This window comes from Spea bombifrons, chromosome 6, assembly GCF_027358695.1.
Source record: "Spea bombifrons isolate aSpeBom1 chromosome 6, aSpeBom1.2.pri, whole genome shotgun sequence".
Lineage (NCBI taxonomy): Eukaryota > Metazoa > Chordata > Amphibia > Anura > Pelobatidae > Spea > Spea bombifrons.
The window spans coordinates 2,637,897-2,658,906 of record NC_071092.1 but is presented as its reverse complement, the minus strand read 5'-3'; the positions used below and the strand labels follow the sequence as shown (position 1 = coordinate 2,658,906).

The window sequence follows — 21,010 nt, the reverse complement described above, 5'->3', positions numbered from 1 at the left end:
CAGTCCTCGTGTTAAGAGGTTAGGAGAAAGAATCCTTTTAACGCTGAAATACTTTGGTGCCGCTCGCAGCACCTTCATACAGGAATCAGACGCATCTGCTAAAGAAATACACAAACCAGCTCATTATCTGCCGCCGGCCTCCATCTGCACAAGACTTCAGCATCTTTATGCCGTGAAAAGAAGGAAAAAAAAAAGATCTGGCTTTCTTGTTAAGAGTTTAGAATTCTGGCACAAAGTCCAACTGATGTAGAATGATTTTTAAAAAGGGTTCTTCATGGAAATTGGATAAAATATATATTTTATATTTTACATTATTATTATTATTATTATTATTATTGCCATGTTTTCTTTTTTAACCCAGTTTTTACCCCATTATATAATATTTTCAGGCAGCTGTATATTACCCATTTGTATGAGTTCTCGCTCTGGCCTTAATCTGCCCGTGGGAAACAATGGAATGATTTGGTCTTAATCACCCTGTTGGACTCTCTGACTAATGAAAGTCTATGGAGGGACGGACTTCATTAGCATCGCCATAAGGCATCAGCTCAGTGTGGTGTTTCAGTCGGGAAAGTCCCCCAAAATATCACATGACTGACAGCAACGGCGGCCTCCAGGTGTGCAGATAAAGGATGTTTGTTGTGACAAAATGAGATAAAACCAACATAATGAGATAAAGACCAACATTACTGCATACAGCATTATTGATGCATACAGCATGGGGGGTATTGATTTATACAGCGCTAGGGGTTGTTACTGTATACAGCACTGGGTGTTATTGAAGTATACAGGGCTGAGGAATATTGCTGTTTACATCCAGCATTCTACGACAACATAAAGCTAACCGAGGACGTCTGGTCCATGATCCTAAAGCGGGACTGTCTTGGTGATCGTAGGACACTTGGAAGATCCTAACTGGTCCGTGTTTTACATAAATATTGACTTGGCCATTGGCAGCGGCTGATGATTTTCACAACAAACAGAATTTCCCGGTTTAGGCTTTTCCTTTGTCGCTTGTGTTTCTAATCTCGGAGAGGGGGTGAGGTTTAAAGGTCCTTAACGCTTTTCATTTTTAATCAGGTCTATCGCTAGACTCTTTAGCTTGCAAATGAGTACTGCTCGCGAGTCTTCATCCCCTGACAGTCCAGATTAATACATTTTTAATAAACAGAGTGTATGGGTCCAGAGCTGGAAATCAGTGGAAAATTATGATTTCACGTGGGAGGCTGCCAGGAGCAGACAGTGACGTGACAGCTCGCCATGGCGTGGGGGGGAGAGCGGGTTCTAGAAATTAATTGATTTGTTTGGCTCCGTGGTCTAGCTAAGCTTGGACTAGATGTCAACGCTTTGTTCCAACTGATTGCATGTATATACCTTATGAAGAATTGGCATATCTACTGAATGTTCTCTTAATTAGGGGAAAGATCTCAAAAATTCTTACCAGAAAAGCTAAAAAGAAACACACTACAAATGCACTGACCCGTTGGTAGCTATCTGTGTAACCCAGTGGGGCATTTAGAAGAAGAATAATGGGGTTTATTTACCCCGTTTAATTTATAAAGGCGTTTCCTGCTGTTTCTATACACATTATCGGGGCTTTTAGGGCTGTAGAACCCTGCGATACCCTCATACCCAGCAAACATTCCGAGCTCCTACAAAAGAGGGGCATCAGGGGAGGAGAGAAGGGCATCAGGGAAGGAGAGAGGGGCATCAGGGGAGGAGAGAGGGGCATCAGGGGAGGAGAGAGGGATTTGGGTCCTGAAGAGGGATTGGACAGAATAAGCAAACAATGTCTCTTGGCAGGTGGCCATTGTAAGCTTCTCCAGCAGCTTGGACCATGAAGATCAAGATGACCAGGTCTTTGGCTCAGTGGCCACCATGAGAGTCAGTCCACAGCAGATGGCTTAAAGGAATTCATCAATCCCTGCCCCTCGATCAGATAAAACCAACCCAAACCACATTGTGAAAATTCCATGTTCTCTCCATTTCTTGATACATATTACAAAATCGTACAACCATTTGAGAAGGTGACCTGTTCTTTGGATGTTTTAAACCCCTTACGGTCACCATACAGCCGTGTAAAACGGAATTTGCCGCAGACTTATACCGTCTGCCCGATAATTTAGATGTGAACAACCTTATTTCATTATTTTTAAATTATTTCGAAGTATTTTGGCAGTTGGCTGAAAGTGTTCTTATTCCATTGATTAATGTGATAGATGGGGAAATGAGAACCCCATAGGACTTCAGACTATGAGATTCAGAACAGTTGGCACATTGATTGGATTTTAATATTTTTTTTTCTTATTTTTATATTTTTTATGCTTTATAATTTGAAATTATTTAAAAAATGTTTGTGTTTAAGAAATAAAAATATGACTCAATTGGGAAATTAATACAGGCAGATAAACCCATGCCCCACTGATATATTTAATATTAAATTTATGAAGCATTATGAAGTCTTTAATTGTAACTAGGAAATATTATTAAAATAAATTTGATTTCGTGTAATGTAAGATGTAAGATTTTTTTTTTTTTTTTTTTTTATAAGAAAACAAGACAAGTCTTGTAATCAAAACATGGATTGTACCTAAAAAAAATGTACACTAACAAATGAAAATCTATTTTATTATGGGAAACAATTGGTTCTCATGTATAACTCATTAGAAAATTAGAATTTTCGGATTTAATAAAAAAAAAATTAAAAAAATACACCCAAAAAACAATACGATTTATTTCTGCTATCATAATGAAAACAGAATTAATTATGCATGCGCAACCGAGGAACGTGGAATTTGGAAATCCTGGAATTACAAGGAGCGCTGAATGAGGTAATTCGCGATGAATAAAACATTCGGAAACTTGTTAAGGGAACCAGGTTTATTAAAACATGCAAATCGGGTCCATCTCGGCAATCAGATGCCGGGGACGTTCGCCAGTGAAGCCGGGAGTTCGGTAACAAGAATATCAGAGCGGGTCGCGGGCAAGCAAGGGTTAAAGAGGTTCTGTCCGCTGATAAATACATACGAGATCGGCTTAACACATACATGATACACACATGAAAAAGATATTCGGATTAAAGGTTTCTATACGCTGGTGGGGAAACGGTGGGAGTGAACGGCCTAGTGGTTACCTTCAGGTTAAAAGCCGTGGCTTGTGCCCAAAATCCATAGACGGCGTACAAAGTGAACACAAAATTCTACTCTATTACCTGCAGCTACATAGTAACTGCTCTGACGCGTCTCCTATCTTTGGAGAGAGAATATCTGTCCCCAGCTTCCGACGCGTTTCGCGGCCATAAATAAACCTTCAATTCCCCTTAAAAAACAACCTCAACTACCGGCCAGAAACTTTCTGCTCCTGGAAGAAAACGCCAATGTGACTTGTTCCTTTCAGCAAAGTCAGTGGGTGGGAAATAAATTAATTAGTGAGGTGACGCAGAAGTCAAACATCGCCCCATAGAGCACAGCGGAATTTCATAATATTTTTGGCCATTAACGAAAACCATTAATATAACAATTCATTGCTTTTTAATTAAATTGTATAATTATGTATCACATGCTTCTGAGTTGCATTAACCTTGATTTTCTATTTTCTTCTTTTTTTCCATTGATCTTGTGTTTTTTCCCCCCCAATTTGTAACTCAACAATCTGAAGATAATTGAATTTGTATCCAATGTATCATTTATAGTCGAATTACAGAATGACCCAGACTATAAACTTGTTACAATGTTGTAGTGCCCATGCTTTTGAGTTTCAATGTCATTACCCTCTAGCTGGCCGAGAATGATGAGAAATGAATCCCAACAGCATCTAAAAAAAGGGATCTGCCCAAACTACCCACTTCCAATTAAAAAATAAATCCTCCCTGTGAATCTACGAGTCACTCGAGAACGTGAAAGACGGCCCGGTATGATGCGGCAGAGAAATTAGGTGAGAATTTGCGCTTTAAACCATCAGATAGTAAACCCCAAGGGCGCCAGTCGGCATGCGTCGGGGACCGTTTTGCTCCAATTCATTTCATGTTCATTCAGAACGAAGCACGCAATTTAAAGACGGGTTCCAGAGGACGGAGGAATTGTTTTATGAAACCTAGATTTTTCCCAGGGTGAAAAAGTCAAGAGCCAAAGAGAAGGAGTGCCCCACATTTACTTTGCATGCTGCGAATTGCAACAATACGACCCGGTGTAATGTATAATTAAATCAACGAGAATCCTCTCCCGGTACATTAGGAGATTTCATTGAGGTTGGTTCCTCATAAAGCAAAGTGAAGTCAGAGGAAATAGTCAGCTCATTTGCCACCCCCAGGTTTAGTGCATAGTTCTTCCTCAAGTTACCATTCAATGAGAAGGTTGAGATGGTCAATGACTGATGATCCACTATTAGTAGCCTGGGCTTCACCATCTGCCTCATCTGTGTCTCCGTGTGAAAATGAATTTGGATCATTTACAGCTCTAAAGGACTTGGAACATTTCCCCACAAAGAACTTATTCAATCCGTAATGGGGATTCTGTTTCATTCCACTAGGGCTGGCCTCCGGTGGCACGGTATAGCAGGCCGCCATCTTGCTTGTGGCACCAGTAGAAAAGCGTCCATCCGGTGGCACCGGTGGAAAAGCAGAGTCCACCCTTAATACCGGCTCTCCGTTTCTGCTTCTAGTTCAGTTACAAGACAATCCGAGACACCTTTAATTGCTTCAACCAATCCTTTGACAAGTAATAACTACGCTAATTCTATTTCATTCTAATTTATTGTCTTGGAATTTGCTGGCAGCTTTGAAAATCCACATTATAGCCGGTAACATCAATCAAGAAAGACTATAATTAATTACCCGTGGCTTAATATTACAGTAATAGTTTATCCTGAGAATTTTCCCTTAATTTTGGAAAGCTCTGCGCTTTACCTTCATTCCAAAACGGGTTTTAGTGATCTTGTTACTTACAAGGTGCTCTTCCTCTGAAATGAATTATTAGCGTCTCTCTCTAGCAGATGAACCTTAGCAGATCTGTCATTTTATGAGTTCCTTTTAAAGTTGAATTACACAACTACATTTATTTCAGTGCCTATGGCAACAGCCAATCAGCGGCTGCCTTTTGGGTCACATGACAATTATGTGTTCCCAACAAAAGTTCTAAATGAGATCGCATCTTACAAGATCGAATAAATATTCTTGAAAAGGGTTTGGGCAGGCTTCCCTGTTTGGGAAGACTCGAACATTTACACGACTTTCATGCAAAATACTGGCAATTATCCTAAAAATGACTACTTTTAAGACATGTTACCCAGTTTTGTTTACAATGGGCTCATCCTAAAGTCCTACGTTAAGGGTTTCAGCCTGAAATTCAATAGACGCAGCCAACAGAAGTAATGAATCAAGGTCCAACTAAAACATTTTTAGATTTGGGGGCTTCCCTAAAATACCCCACTAGATTTGGATAAAATTCCCTAAAAGCAATGACTTAATACCTCTGCAAAAATATTTGTAAAATCCATTATTTGGCAAAAACAAAAATTGTATAAATTTTCGCAGCACAACGGATAAAAAAAAATAACCAAATTAACACATTAATTGAAAGCGTCGGCCGATAAGAATTCCAGGTCCTGGAGCTTCAGAACCAAAAGGGTATCCTTGATTTTTGTCGTTTATATTCAGTATCCTTGTCTTTGGTTTCCAAGCAATAAGATAACGACGCAGCCCTCGCTTCCTTATAACCCATCGATAGATCCTCTAAGAACATTCCGGCAAACACAGGATTTTTCGATTTCAAAGAATACTCTTTTTTTTTACACCGTTTTCTAGAATTCACTTTGTTTTTAGTTTTAACTTTTAAGTCATTGATTTAAAGTTTAAGGCTCAAACTTTGTTGAAACTTCAAACAAACGAATCTTCTGCTTATTTTCCGTCGGGCGAGGTTAAAAGGAGAAGACGCTTCGCGGGGACAGACGGGTAACGCCGAGGCCTTCGTACGTCTGAAGACCAAACGTAAACAACATTTATTAACAAGAAAACGTCCAACCGCGCAGCAATTACTGGAATTTAGCTGAACTTTAACCCTTTGATCTTTCATGACCTTTTATGATCATCATGGCTCGGTGGCTCTGAAAGCAGATTCAGATTTCTCTGCTGAGATGGTAACAAAGCAACTCAACCAATCAGTTCCCTCCTCTGATGCCCCTGAGGCAAAATCAATTATTACATTATCAAAAACAAGTATTTGTAGGGCAGGAATTGGGGAGCTTAGAGGTAACCGGAACCATGCTTCAAAGTTACATTTTATGTCTTATTCAGTCGATTCGGCAGGAAAGCTCCCTGGAAACGTTGTCAGATTTTTCCAATAAAAACATCTTCATAAAGAGCAAACCCCCGAAGTCACGACGGACTGACCGGAGAGAGACATCTTGTCCATGAACCCAGACGGTGTATCGTGAGAAAGGGGACCTGAAGCAATCTGAATAATGACGAGCCGGTCGTTGATCTCGTCAGTCTTGAAGTTTAAAACGTTTTCATAAAACAGAGTGTCCGCGGCGAAGTGCGTCCGCGGCGTGATTTACATCGTGGTTGTTCTTGACCTACATGATACAAAGTTTCTACACTCGGTAGCCTCACCGGCTCTGGGCCATTAATTCTCTGAGCCGTTTACGGCTCCACCATGTACGCTATCCTGCCAGCTAATTTCCAGTCCCTTCTTAGCCGTTGACATTGAATGCAACAAAACACGGATGACTCATCTTCACGGGGAACAGGCCGTTCCAAGTCTTATCCGCCGCATGATAAGCCTATTAAACGTTAAAGTGTTAATAGTGAATTGTGATTATAAATCTATAGGAAAAAACACTATTATAGAGCTTTGCTATATTTTTTCTTTTTTACATTATAAAATGATTTAAAAAAATGTATATGTATGATTTTAAAACATTAGAGCAGTCTGTATGGACGCCATCTTATTAAAGGGACAGTTTTATTTATTTTTTTCCTGTGGTCAGCTGATTACAGGGATCCATAGAACACGCCCAGGAGGAGCAGATTTTTGCACAAGTTCATACAACATTCAAAACGACCAAAGAAGGGCATTTGGGGGTGTGGTTGGGGGAGTGGCTTCACACAAATGTTTTAGAAGGCTTTGGTCCCTAATGCTGGGAGTGGGGGGAGGTTTATTTAACCTGTTTAATTTAAAAAGCCATTTCCTGCTGTTTCTATATACATTATTGGGGCTTCTAGGGCTGTAGAACCCTGTGATACCCTCATACCATTCTGAGTTCCTAGAAAAGAGGGGCATCAGGGATAGGAAAGGGGACACGAGTGTGAAAGAGGGGCATCAGGGATTTGGGAGAAGGACTGGACAAACTAAACAGGGACACTTGGCAAGTTTCTCTACTAATTTCTAGTAATGCCCCTAACATGCATTCATGATATCTGCCATTCAGCCAATGGAAGTCAGACATTATAGTCCATTTTGCTCATGGAAAGCATATAGTTTCATCAACCAATGACAAATCAAACACATATTTTTCATTTCCTTTTCCTTTTACTTTGTTCTTTAAAAATAATTAAAAAAAAGAATAAAACTCAATTCATACGGGGCAGAGATAAAGACTCATCAATATTAGATAACTTTTTTAAAACCACATATTTCATTCGAGTTTTTTTTTTTGCGATCGAACCTGTAATAAATGGCGGTTTAATTGAGGAAGATCAGGGTTATTGAAAACTATTTATTCTGCTCTCCTGAAGCAAGAATTATCTAGTTAGAGAATAAATGGAGCTGAATTTACACCAAGGAATCAGGAATAATGAAGGAAAATTATTTATCATCAGTGCTAATAAAAACCTAATGTCCATTTATCAGACTCCTCTGTCCTCTGATAACCGATATCATTTCTTAGGCTGAAAAGTTAAGATAATGGGAAAGAAGGAAAAAAAAAACAGCGGAGGGTTGTGTTTTATCTTCTTTTTAACCAGATATTTTTAGGCGATTGCTGTTTCTATGGCTTTATTTCTGAATGTGTTGTCTGTACGCTACCGTTCAAAGGTTTGGGGTCACCTAGTAATTTCACAGTTTTTTTATTTTATTTATTTGTATTTATTTATTTTTTATTATTTTTTTTTTATTTTTTTTTTTAGAGCTAAGCAGATTTTTGCCCATTTAAATATCATGAAATGGATCAGGAATCCAGCTCACCCCGAGACTGGGGTAAAAACCCCCGAGAATCTGCCCATTCCCCTCCAGACTCGGAGATTGGGGTAAAAATCTTGAGAATTTTGGGGTAAACCGTTTGGACGACCCCACTAAAACACATCAACAAGGACACCCTACAAAAAGCCTTTTTATCACCAGGAGAAGAATTCTCCCCATCGCCTATTCCATATTTAAACTTCAATAGACACTCAATGTCTTGTTGCCATGACAGCTCCTCCGCATGCTTCCTTAACATTTACCGGAGATTGCCATGCCTTGCATAAGTAATCCATTCACATTATCCCTACATGATCTTTTTTTTATTATTATAAAAAATGAGACATTGTGGCCACGGCGATTTTCGTGTTCTTCGGAAACCATTTACAGCGAAACAATGGGACGGAACGTCGGATTTGGATGCTGCTACAGACACAACTGTTAGCACGAGCGTAATCGCTCAGATGTTTCCGCGCGGTATTGTTATTTAAGTGACAAACATGCTTCTAAGTGCTGTCAATCAAGCCACATAACAAGCCTGCGTCGGCTTTGAGTAGCAACGTGCGCCATTACAGACGGGTAAATAAAGTATAGATCCTTAGAACGCAATCAGGACGCGCCGAGCTATCCCTTTAAAAGAAGAAATCAAGGACCTAATAACCACATAATTAGGACCACTCAAGGACCTCGCGCGGTAAAGATACTAAAGCAATAGCCCGGAATGTTCCTCTACTCCAGTCCCTTTAATACATTGTTACTGACATGGGGTCTAGAAACATAACAGCAAATAACACAAATGTATTTCCTTTTTTTATGGCTTGGTCTTAAAGAATAACAAACCTGAATCTAATATTTTTGGAGGTTTTTGGTCATTAACAGGCAAAATCTGAAAGTACATCCATACCAGGGACCTCTCTGGGGTTAACCCGGAGTCTCTGGGTCAAGCCCTGCATCCCCGGGTCTCCGAGTTGGTTCCTTCCATCTTCAGGAAGGGGAAAACTGTTGGTCACACCCACTTCCTGCCTACTCCCCACCCACTTGGACTAGCTCCACCTCTGTGCACAGCTTGCCCCACCTCTTCACAAAGCCACTTTCCCAGTAGACGAGGAGCCCCGGGTAGCCAGCCCTGGGAAGTTTCCAGGTATGATTAAATAAAGTTATAATGCCAATTTAATTACAACCTCACCAAAAGGTTACTAAATCCAAACCTGCTGCATTTTAATTGGTTTTCCAGCTTTGTGTTTAAGTAAAACGCATGTTGCTAAAGGATAAGGGTCTTATTTTTCCGATTTCTGTAGGAGCTCAAAAGGATTTGTTAAGCTCTAGGTGGATTTTGAGTGACTGCTACTCGGTTAAAGCCGTTTGTACAGAGTCTCTCACCTCGACGGGGAATCTTCTCCCATTAACGCTGTGTTCTGAGCCTGCCGAGGCATTACTCTGACCCCAATGGAATTCCACTTTCTCTGCCTTAAATCTTCCCGGCAAGCCACCGCCACTGATGAAATAATCATCTTTAAGGAGAATGGCAACTGTGTGAAATGGAGAGAAAGAAAAAGAAAATGTTAGCACTGGGAATATACAACATTCTCTAAAAGAATCCAAGCTGCCCCAAATACATTTTCCAATCGTTATTTTCTGACGACAATAAAGTGTGATTTAAAATATATATATATATATATATATAGGTCAATATATCTTTTTTAATTGTTGATAATTTATAGTATGCAGGGTGGTAAATATTCAAGAAATAATATCAAATAATAATTTAATATTTTATTAAATAATAAACTGTCTGTACTTGGCTTTGGGTCACAATTTGCCCTTAAGGTAATCTGTGAGTTTTGGTCCCAGCCATCAATTATATTTTTGGTCCTTCCGTAACATTTTTTTTTTTCACATTCGAAATCAGATCTCATTCTGTCATGTTCCTGAGAAGGGCAGAGAGCGAGTCCTTCACAGATAAGACTTTGGAGCTGCGAACAGGTCATGGGCAGCGATGTTAATAACTGACAGTTTGCATGGCGAGCTGTCATCTCCGTGTTGTGCGGCTTCTATCAGTTCCTTGAGTACTCGCCGAGAGAAAACCATCATTCCAGGCTCTGAGTTATACATTTCACAGGAACTGATATCACGGACGACACGCGAAAAGGTACAGAGATACATTGTTTCTCCTGGGGAAAATTCCCAACGTGTAACGAAAGGACCGTGTTTTAGTAAACAAGCCCGAGATTCCGGGCAGAAAGTAATTTCATATTTTGGATATGAAGAATTTGAGCCACATCATAGAATAAGATAACAAGAATTAAATCAAATTTGTTTGATGAATGTGCTGGACAGGAGACTTCCTGGTCTATTAGGGCGAGATGTCGGTCTGGCCATGGTCTCCAAAATCATTAGAAACTCACATGTTGAGCATGAAGACACCCTGGCCATGTTCCCTCATGTTACATCATAAGAATGGGCACTAATGCTTAGAATTATGGAAGATTGAGGATTCTAAGGTTGTTTTCCAGGGTTCATGTCTGATAAAAGGGTTTCTTCTTTAATTATTGTCCACATACCGTCATCATGCAACGAACAATGGAAGAAGCTCATATTAAAAGGAGAAGGTTGGTCCATCTACTTTACAGCTGCATGTTTTTTCCCATATGGGAACAGAGACTGACAGAAAAAAGGCATTGCTAGTTTATAAATTCTTCCAAAAGCTAAGATAACTAACTTTAATTGATAATAATGCCAGCCAGTAAGCAAGTGTCACATCTCTGAACTTTTAAAAAACACATAACGTAAATTTAATTGCTTCACATAAATAGTTGATCAGCTGTAAATGAGTAGGCATACCCTCTGAGGTCATTCCTCTTGTTTTAGGGTAAATAATTAAAAATAATGACTAGAAAGACGTACAGTCTCAAACGTTTTCCTAATTGTGCGTTTTACAGGTTCCATTTCATGCCAATTTCACAAAACGCTTCTTCCTATCCAGCCATATCTTTATACCGTTAAATGCTTCAATTACTTTTCTGCAAATAATGCAGCTTAAAGGGACAGAAGAGGTCATCGGAGACCAGCCAGGGAACACTTATTGTGCATTAAATATCTAACACGTGTTTGTGAAATAAGCCAAAAGCCATTTCTTAAAAAATTTAGGTTTTTTACATTTTCAAGGCTTTCTGTATGGTTGCCATCACTATCCTCTTTATCAGCTTCAACTGAGAGTGGGATAGAACTTGTTACTTTGTTACTCTGATGACGTCTAAACACATATTATTACATTGTAACTCTCTATTATACTGTTTTATGTAGGTTATGAAAAAAAATCCAATACGTAGGGACAACCTATCAGAAATAGCGAGAGGAGAAGCTGGAATGTGTCCCTACAGACTTTTTTTTTACGAATGTTGGGTATTAATGCTGCATTTATTAGAGCCAAGAAGCAATTTTGAAACAAATTTTACAGTTTATCGGCTATAGCCGATTTTGTGCACAACTCCTTCTAACAACTCCTTTAATCTTCTAACGTAAGATTAATCCACCAATATAAGATACTTAATATTTTTTATATATAAGATGTGTTTAGGAAAAACATTGAGGTCCATTTAACGTCTTAAAAAGGCCAAGGCAAGTAGGATCACTCAAAGTACCCTGAAAAGTTGGTAAAAGTGCAATCTAAATGGTCGGTGAGCACCAGCTTAAAGCAACCTTGTGCATGAGTTTTTTAAGCAAAGCAGAAGTTATCCAGACCAGAGATGGGAAGATCAAAACCCAAGTCTTGGAAGAAAACCATGAATGGTTGCCAAGCCAAGAAGCCAAAAGATTAAGCAAAGCTTTAGAGCTAAACGTGGTGGTTGAAGGGTGATTTACACGATGGTGTGGCATCTGTCCAGCTCATTTCATTTAGTTATATCATAAATGGAAAAAGGAATGTCAAAATTTTATGTAATCATATATACTTTGAAATGGAGCCTTAAGTGGCAAGGTGAAGCTTTTTAAAAATTCGATCGGGGTTGGTTTATAGAGTTGTGTGGTTTGGACTGTTTAGCTGGACTTTGCCAAGTGATTAAAATTCCGGTCATCTCCCCAGACTCCAAAAATAAACCTTGTAATAATATTTGTATCAGAAATCATCCTATACAAGGGGTCTCTTGGACAAAAGGACATAAGGCCCTGCTCCCAAAACTTTCTTGTTCTACTTTCCTTAAAGACGAGTCTCCATTATCTCTCATGGACTTGACTGTTTGACTGGCCGAAAGTAAAGGTCGAGTAAAAAGAAAGCATTATAAATCCATTGCCACCCCTTCAAATTGCACATTTTTATTATTTCAAGCGTTAATAACCATTTTTTAAGCAAGTGTTGACTCAATCTTGAGTGGTTTCTTTGGCCAACATGTTGTGGTCCATAGCTGAAGGAAAGTATATAGTCACCTGTTTTCCCGGTGTTCTTCATCCAGGTTCTGTTAGAAGATTCATTCTCAAAGCCCTCAAGTTGCAGCTCCTGGAACTCATCCTTTATCCTTGCGCTGTAATCGTCAATATTAATAGGGGACTGGTGCGTCCCACCGCAATCTACGCTGGACGATGCCCAATATTCAGGCCCGTAAATACCTGTTCAAAAACAAAAGAATACAATTCAGTGTGGTCTAGAACATACCTTATTCGGTACAGAAACAAAATCTCACGTTATTATTACATTTTAGTTATACGGCGCCGGCAGATCCTGAAGAGCTATATCCGTGGTGGACATTTTGGAGACGGATACAAAATGGTTACAAGTTAAGAATAACAAAGACGATCGAAAGCCATTATGTTTAACAGTACTCGAGTTCTGCCTCTAGCAGCTGGGAACAGAGTAACTACCTGAAAACATTTTCTTGGATGATTATGGCATAATCTGTTGGCTGGTTGGCGTTCCTTGAAATTACTACTACTGCTACTTTTTGGATACTTCCATATGATAAAACGTTACAAGTAATTCCAAACTTGAAAGTGTATAAAACTTGGATAGGCAGCTTCAAAGAGACGCTCATATTTAAACTCATGCCCGGTTTAGATAAAAAAGTACGTTTTGTGTATATTTTTTTACAGCATGACTGGGCGCAGAATCCCCAAATAGACAAATTTCATGACTTCATAATATGCCGCATGCCGAGAAGAGGTTACTATAACCAAGAAGAGTTTGGGAATGGGGAGGGATAATCGTTTATTGGATTTGGCTCTAAAAATCCAAACCAGAAAAGATCTTCCATTACTATAGAGATAGATAGATAGACGGATAGACGGATAGATAAATAGATAGATAGATAGATAGATAGATAGATAGATAGATAGATAGATAGATAGATAGATAGATAGATAGAGGGATAGATAGGACAGATAGATAGATGGATGGATAGATAGATAGAGGGATAGATAGATAGATAGATAGATAGATAGATAGATAGATAGATAGATAGATAGATAGATGGATAGGACAGATAGATGGATAGATAGATAGATAGATAGATAGATAGATAGATAGATAGATAGATAGATAGATAGATAGATAGATATTTCCATATAATAATATATTATTATAGCTAAAGAGTTCCACTAATGTTTCCAGCACAGAAAAGAACAATTTTAACTTCTTATATTCTATATTTTATTTAATTTTATCACTCTATTCTGCATTATCTGCAATAAAAATCTAAACATTTTCTAAATTATAGGGTTTTTTTTAATTTTTATTTTATTTTAATGGAATAGGAGGCTGACTTGGTCTTACGTTTTAATATTCAGCCCACATCCAGACCATTAATGGGATAACAGCGGGAGTTACAGCAAATAATACGGGAAAGTGTTAACCTTGAAATTCTAAAAGGTCTCTTGATTTTCGTTTCAGCAGAACGTGGAACCGTTCTTTACCTCTCGTAATGGCATTAAAAGTCGTCTGCTTCGCTTCCTGGAGAAAGCTCTCTTAATGACACTATTTGATTTTCTAAGGATGCAGTCACACAAACTGTATTAACTTAAGTACAGTAAAAAAAAAAATCAACTACATTTCCCATAGATTTCTTGTTTTGTAGAAAATATTAAATCTCTCCTATTGAATTTACTCGTCTTCAGGATATTCTAATTCTTAATTTGTTTTGCTTTCCAAAATGCGAAGAGTAGCTTCTCGTTCTGACTCCCTGCTATTGTTCTGGTATTTCTCATTTACTTGATTTACGTTATTATACAGTTACAAAAGGTAACATAAAAGGTACATAAAAAAGGTATATTCACTATTTTCCTCTGGAAATGTTTCCGAGGAAGCCAGGTTATGTCATGGCCCAGCTCATGGAGTCATGCTCAAGAACTAGGACATGAATACCCTTTCTCGTTAGGGAATAAGGAAAAGGGGGCAACAATGAGCGGCTGGAGATCAAATGCAACAAAACCTCTCTCTGTGTCATCATGAAGACACAAAGTCTAGCTTAGAACTGGAAATCTAGCGGCCATGATGTGAAGACAAAACATGGCTGACACGCCTTGGACAAACTAGACTTACTTTCTGAACCAGACAACTTTACAACGTGGGTATTATCAAGTTCCCGTAAGGCAGGAGATGTATCCGTCACGGTTAGGTTCTCTACAGGTAACAAAAAGGTGACCCACATTCACCAAGGACATCTAAAGATGGGGGACCACTGAGGCCTTGGCATTTTTGAAGGCATAGACTGTCGAAAGGGTATAATGGAGCAGCTGTCTAAACTTGTGACTTGTGTTGAGTGTTAGCGTGATATTCCATGTTATCCACAAAAACATATCATGGACGTCTAAAGACCTGGTCGAATAGCTTCCGCTTCTGGGAGATGTTTAACCACAGCCAGCCCCCATGACATTGGGTCGTTGCGAAGCTGCTCAGAGCCTTTGTGCTCCGGCATATTTATATACTCCAGAAAACCACGTCCTGAACTGCGCTATGAAAAATACCGAAACGCTAATTAAATAACATCTTGTTAACTCAATCTCAGCATTCAGCAGTTTAAGATTATTAAATTAAGTTAGAGAACAGAAAATTAAGTGTACCTAATAAAAAAAATCAAAGCAGAATATAAAATGCTGAAATGAGGGTTAATTGTTTAACATTTCATTTACAAAATAATACCTATTTATATTGCCAGCATTTTTTTTTTCTTATATAACTTATTTTACAATTTTTTTTTTATTTCTGTTCATAAAATTAAAATTATATCGAGATAAAATTCAATATTTAATGAGTTCTAAAATATTGGGAGGGGGGCACTGAGAGAAAAAAAAATTTGCGTTTTATGGGTCAGAAGCTCGTATTTGCATGTAAGTAAATTCTAAAAATAAATAATTTTCTCCGGATCATTTTGCTTAAGCCTGAACTTTTTATACCACGTTTGCACAAGATGAGAATAATCCTTAGCATATGAGAGCCTTTGTATTTCGTAACAAAGAAAGTCTTGTAACTAAGCTGTGTTTGAGCAGATTTTAAATATACAGCGAGGATTTGCATAAAAAGAATGGAAATCGTTCTAGTAGGATTATTTTACATATAACAAATATAATTGTATCTTTTAAAATTCCACCGTGAACGCTCTCTTGGTTTCAGCGTCATGAAAATATGAAAAACGGGGACAGAACGCACAATAAAATAATTGAAATATTTAACTAGGTTAGGCACGGATTGAGAGGGAGAAAAAAAAAAAACGGGCGAATAAAAAAAAAAAAGATAATTATTTTTATATACTCAAAGCTCTAAACTATTTTCGTGTTTTTGAAGTCAAGCTGAAAATTAAATCCAGTAAAATGATGGAGAAATAATAGATACTGGAAAAAAAAGAGAATTAGGATGTAAAAATACATGGTTTTAAGTAATGGTCAATGGCGTAATGGTCAACTGGAAGACCATCAACCAGCCTTCAACTGGGGCCATTGTCATGTCTACCGGGGGAAAAACCCTTTTAGTAACCCTGATGGAAATCTGCCCTGAGTATGGGTAACTGCTACGTGAAAATTAGGTCACGATCCATCATAATCGAGGTCAACTTGAAAAATTCATGTGTTATGATTATAATTCCCTAGAGGGTCGTCTGATTCAGTATGGATTCTACAAGTCAACTTAACCAGAACGATAAAGGAGGACAATTCAAATTTATTTAAATGCTCTTAGAGAGGATAAGTTTGACGGAATAATGAGACATTAAACTAAACGTGACAAGTCATCACAGTTTTCTAAAGTAACGGTTGCTTCTAACTTCTGGATTAACTAAAATTCTCATCATGTTCAGATAAGGCGATGGGTATTTTATCCAGACGATGAGAAAGCCAAAGGCTATCCAACCTTGACATAAATCAAATCATCGGGAACCCGTAAGACCCTTTCCGACAATCTTTAACTTTAAATGGACTTGGGCCATACACTATAAAAATAAAGAAAAAGTGCTTGGAACGTCGTTTTTAATGTACTGTGAATAACCTTCTCTTCTATTTTCAAAGCTAGGTTTTAAGCCAAGAACTATGAAGAGACCAATCACATGGCTCAGTTCCCCCAAAATAATATGCTCTAAAAGTTTAAACAAAGGGAAGAAAAAAAACGAACAATTTGAGCAAAAAAAGCCATTTCATGCCGTGCTGCTTCCCCAAACAGATAACAGCTAAAGATCAAAAGTCAGATTTCGGTGCCTTAGGATATCGGGAATGTGTACACTACAGACAAAAATCTAATTGCTCGGTACCACGGTTTGATTTGTCTTACATTTTCGTGGTTTCTCTGATCTGCTTTCCATAATCAGTGATAATTACATGAAAGATACGAGTACGGAGACGCGAACGTCACGGCAGATTTCAAGGCTTGGGAAACACAAAGGAATAAGTTCATCATTCGCTGAAAAACTTCTTGTCTGCTTGGACCTTGGTGTCTATTTTTGGCAATACTCTCCTACCGACCAAAACCAACGTTGTGATTAGAAGTACAAAGAGAAGTACATCCTACGTTACTCTGACTATCCTAGACTATGGATTCCAAGGGTGGGTGTGATGGATTTTGACTTATGTATAAAAAGTAATTCTGGTGTAAAGTGGGTCAATAACCATAGCAACCAATGGAATGTTCCTGTTTGTTCCCATTTCACTAGTCTGGAAGAAACCTTTAAAGAAAGCTTATGTAAGCAACGACCGGACAAACAAAAATCACTGTTTCTAGATTGTCTGAATAATAATATAATATTAACTAAACTTAGCTATTGTAATTATCAACACCAAGCTGGGCTAGACGAATGTTTGTAACTTGCTTCATGACCAGTACACATGGGGAAGAAGAGACGGAGAGCTCTGTAAGACCATCCTGGGTAGTTCAACAATATCTGCACAGTCCAATTTTTTGGGCACTCTCCTCTTGTCGTGGTTAGCTACCCCACGCTCCTATTTTTGTAGGCAGGTTCAGCAGATCCCCTGATCCCCCCCGAGATGTAAAATCAATGGCGGTCTGGGTTGTTGAAGCTCCCACATGGCCACCTCATGACGTTCTGCAGCTGAGCACCACCAGGTGACTCTAAATAAGGAAGTCCCATCCTGCCCTCATCTCTTTCTGGGCCTGCCCCTTCCTGTTTATAGCCACACCCCCCAACATAGGCGTTCCTACTTGGACATACTATTTGGAGTATGCTTACACGCAGACACACTCGCCATGTATATTCAACACAGGCATACACAAGGTCCGCATCAAAACTTCACATCATCCAGTAACAAAGACATATCCGCCTGGCGCTGATAACCCTCCATGCTCATCACTGCGAAAGTCATCAAACTTTCACCGTATTAAATTAGTCGTTAGTGAGGCAGATCATATTGATCTGTTTTCTCTTACATACGGCCTCTGGAGTTTAATTCATAATTTAATCTCATGACTAGATCTAGTGAAGCAGAAACAAAAAAAAGCTAAATGATTGTATTATACACATCGCTGTGTGTTCTGTTCATGGTAGACTACCCAGCAAAATAAATACAGGATTTATCACGCGACTGCAGATCGTCGTCCTGCTTAGCCCAGAGAGCAGCCGCGGGTTCTTTAACATCAGCCAATCTTCCTGGATTTCCTTCCTTTTCAGTGTGTTTCTACCTCATTTAAATTAAATCCATTCAGCATTATCATTACTCAGTGTCGTGAGGCATAGAACACAGAACACGCGAACCTTCTACCGACAAAAGGCAGACATGAACCCTCAACCCGGTGAATTCACTGAAACGCTAATATCCGAACAGCGAGATAGGGATGGTGGGTAAGAAGAGCAATATTTACTCAGAAATCCTACATTTTGCAGTTCTCTACACTAAATAAACAGACATTTTAACTCCATGTAACTTCAGGATCTGCACAATTGTTCCTCCTTGCTAAGTTATCTCTCCGCTGTCATGTTGCTGATTGCTGTTGATTGGTTCAAGCAGCCTTTATAAGAGTGGGGAGTGGAGGAGAAGGAATAGAACGTCCAGCCAGAAGGTTGATTAGAAAATGCTGGCTTTGCCACATTTTGCCACCAATCTCAACTTCTTATTAACCTAAATGTCTTCTGTACAATTATACCAATTGGCATTAAAGGCTCTCTGTATGTCCAACCAATACACAAGGGTAGTCTGATCAGACCCCTTTTTAGTAAAATAGTTGTTTTTCCAGGAGGCATCAAACTACGGCAATGAATTGAGGAACGAGCTCAAGTTGTCCCAGTCAATAGAAGACTCTATCACTTAATTAAAAATAGACGTTAATTAAGAGAGCTGAAAATGCATGAGCTGTGTTTATTTTTTTCCAAAGAAAAAGCTGAAAACCAAAAATGGGTGTTTTTCTATTTATTTGAATAAGTGATTTAAAAAGATATCTGGAATGATATCTTGGCACTTCCATTGAGACAATGTATCCAGCATGTAACATGCCATCTTCTTCCAGACAAGGAATCACAAATGATACAGATATTACCAATGATGGGCACTTTAACATTAAACATTTTTTTTAAAAATATTATAAACTCATCAAAAAAAAACAAAACACTAAAGTAATAAACCAACACAATATCCTATAAATCAAATTTTACCAATTTGTGATTATATAACGAAAGAAGAAATTACTAGACTCCATTTTTTATTTTCTGTTCCCCATCGGGTTTCAAGCAATATTAACAAAATGTATAATATTAATAATATTGTTAGTTCCAGAATCCTGCAGACTTTAATAACGTTGGATTAAAATGTAAGCTACAAAAGTAAGTTTTTTAAAAAAAAAAAAGAGTAAAATTAATATATCAAATATGGGGATGGAATGTAATGAACGTCTCATTGTACCATTGGGAAATTACTAGAAAAAATTAAATAACCCTTAACTATAATCATTTCTTCGTATAGGATTATTTTATGGTAGTTTTCTTTATTTGTCGAATACGTTAAACAAACAGAATCTGTTTTGTATTCATTTATTAATATTTATATTTCGATGTCCGTGCGCACTCTAATCCAATATTTACAACAAGATCAAATCAAACTTGGGAATATTTGCTGCCGTATTCTAAAGAGGCTGGTAATAGATTAAATTACCCCGTTTTATCAATGACTTCAGTTCAAATGATTACAGAGTTGATTTGTTTCTGTTGTTAAATTCAAACCTCTGTAAACTCAAACATCTAAGTGAATGCCGACCACATGCGGTTACTTAAATTTGATAGACAGGTGCTTTTCAGACCATTTAACCAGCCACAGTAAATGTATGTTTATATAATAAAACGGCAAAAAAATATTGGAAAACGGTGGCGTTTGAAATCTAAAATATTAAGCAAATTTTTTTATAGTTAAGTAATCCTTAAAAACATTTATTCACACACCGTCCACTTTTCAAATAGTTATTTAATTTAAGATATATTTTCAATTATATTTACCCATTATTTTTTTTTACTTTTGATCTAATAAAAGCTATGTCTTAACTTGAAGAATTTCATCTTTGCTCCCTTCTATGAATGCCAATTTTGTGAATCTATGGCATTGCTGTTTCTTTTGTGACGTGTTTCGTAGAACAGACCGGCTGTGGGACCTGTACCCGGAGCCTGACGGGAGAGAATGGTCTGAATCAGTGCTTCCTTCCCTAATTAAAATTAAACCCCAAAACCTTATTCACAGAGTCTTTAAAGTCCTTGAAATCTCCGTTCTTGTAACCAAACATAACCATTCACCGGTCAACCGTTATTTGGGTCCCCCCACGAACATTCTATATCTACAGGGTGACCTTCACTACAATCCAATCATCTCCTTGGCCAAGCAGTCCCGAGCCTTCGGTCTCATTCCTCGTCAACCTAGTAGACTGTAAGCTCACAAGAGCTGGGCGTTCTTCTCCTTCTGTGCCAGTATGTCTTAACATGTGTTTATGTTTTGGGGAATTTAGTTTATTATAAATGTTATTGATAACTTTGTACTCTTCCTTATTGTAATAGCGCTATAGAATCTACAGGAGTAATGCTTCAAGTCATGGCAAGACAAGATGGTTCCTTGAGTTGGCCATCAAAGAATCTGCCAAGCTGAAATATTAATAGTATGCTAAGAAACGAGCAATGTTCCTTTTTTAATGGAGATTTGTGAGTAGACCAAAAAAGATTTGCCCTTTATCGCTAATTTGGATGTAAGCAAAGTGTAATCCGTCTTGAGAAGCCACTTATTGAACGCAACTTTCCCTTTACTGTTCAAATACAATGAGTGTAGGTGTAAGAAATTTACCTAAATCAATTCCTAGGGAATTCACTAGCCCCAAATTGACTTCAGAATCTGATTGAAAATCCCATGGAGACCTCAGAACAATCAGCTCAAGCACATTTTAA

The 21,010-nt window shown here is 38.2% G+C and overlaps 1 protein-coding gene across 2 annotated transcripts in view; it reads right to left on the bottom strand.

Annotated features, from left to right (window-relative positions):
* Window positions 1-21,010, bottom strand: part of PTPRG (protein tyrosine phosphatase receptor type G) — a 179,534-nt gene that overhangs the window by 80,375 nt on the left and 78,149 nt on the right. For both annotated transcript variants that reach the window (XM_053470206.1, XM_053470205.1), the window contains exons 3-4: window positions 12,597-12,776; window positions 9,555-9,703 (exon numbers count right to left, since the gene is read on the bottom strand). In XM_053470206.1, the coding sequence (XP_053326181.1) occupies window positions 9,555-9,703; window positions 12,597-12,776 (329 nt within the window). The remainder of the gene's footprint in view (window positions 1-9,554; window positions 9,704-12,596; window positions 12,777-21,010) is intronic.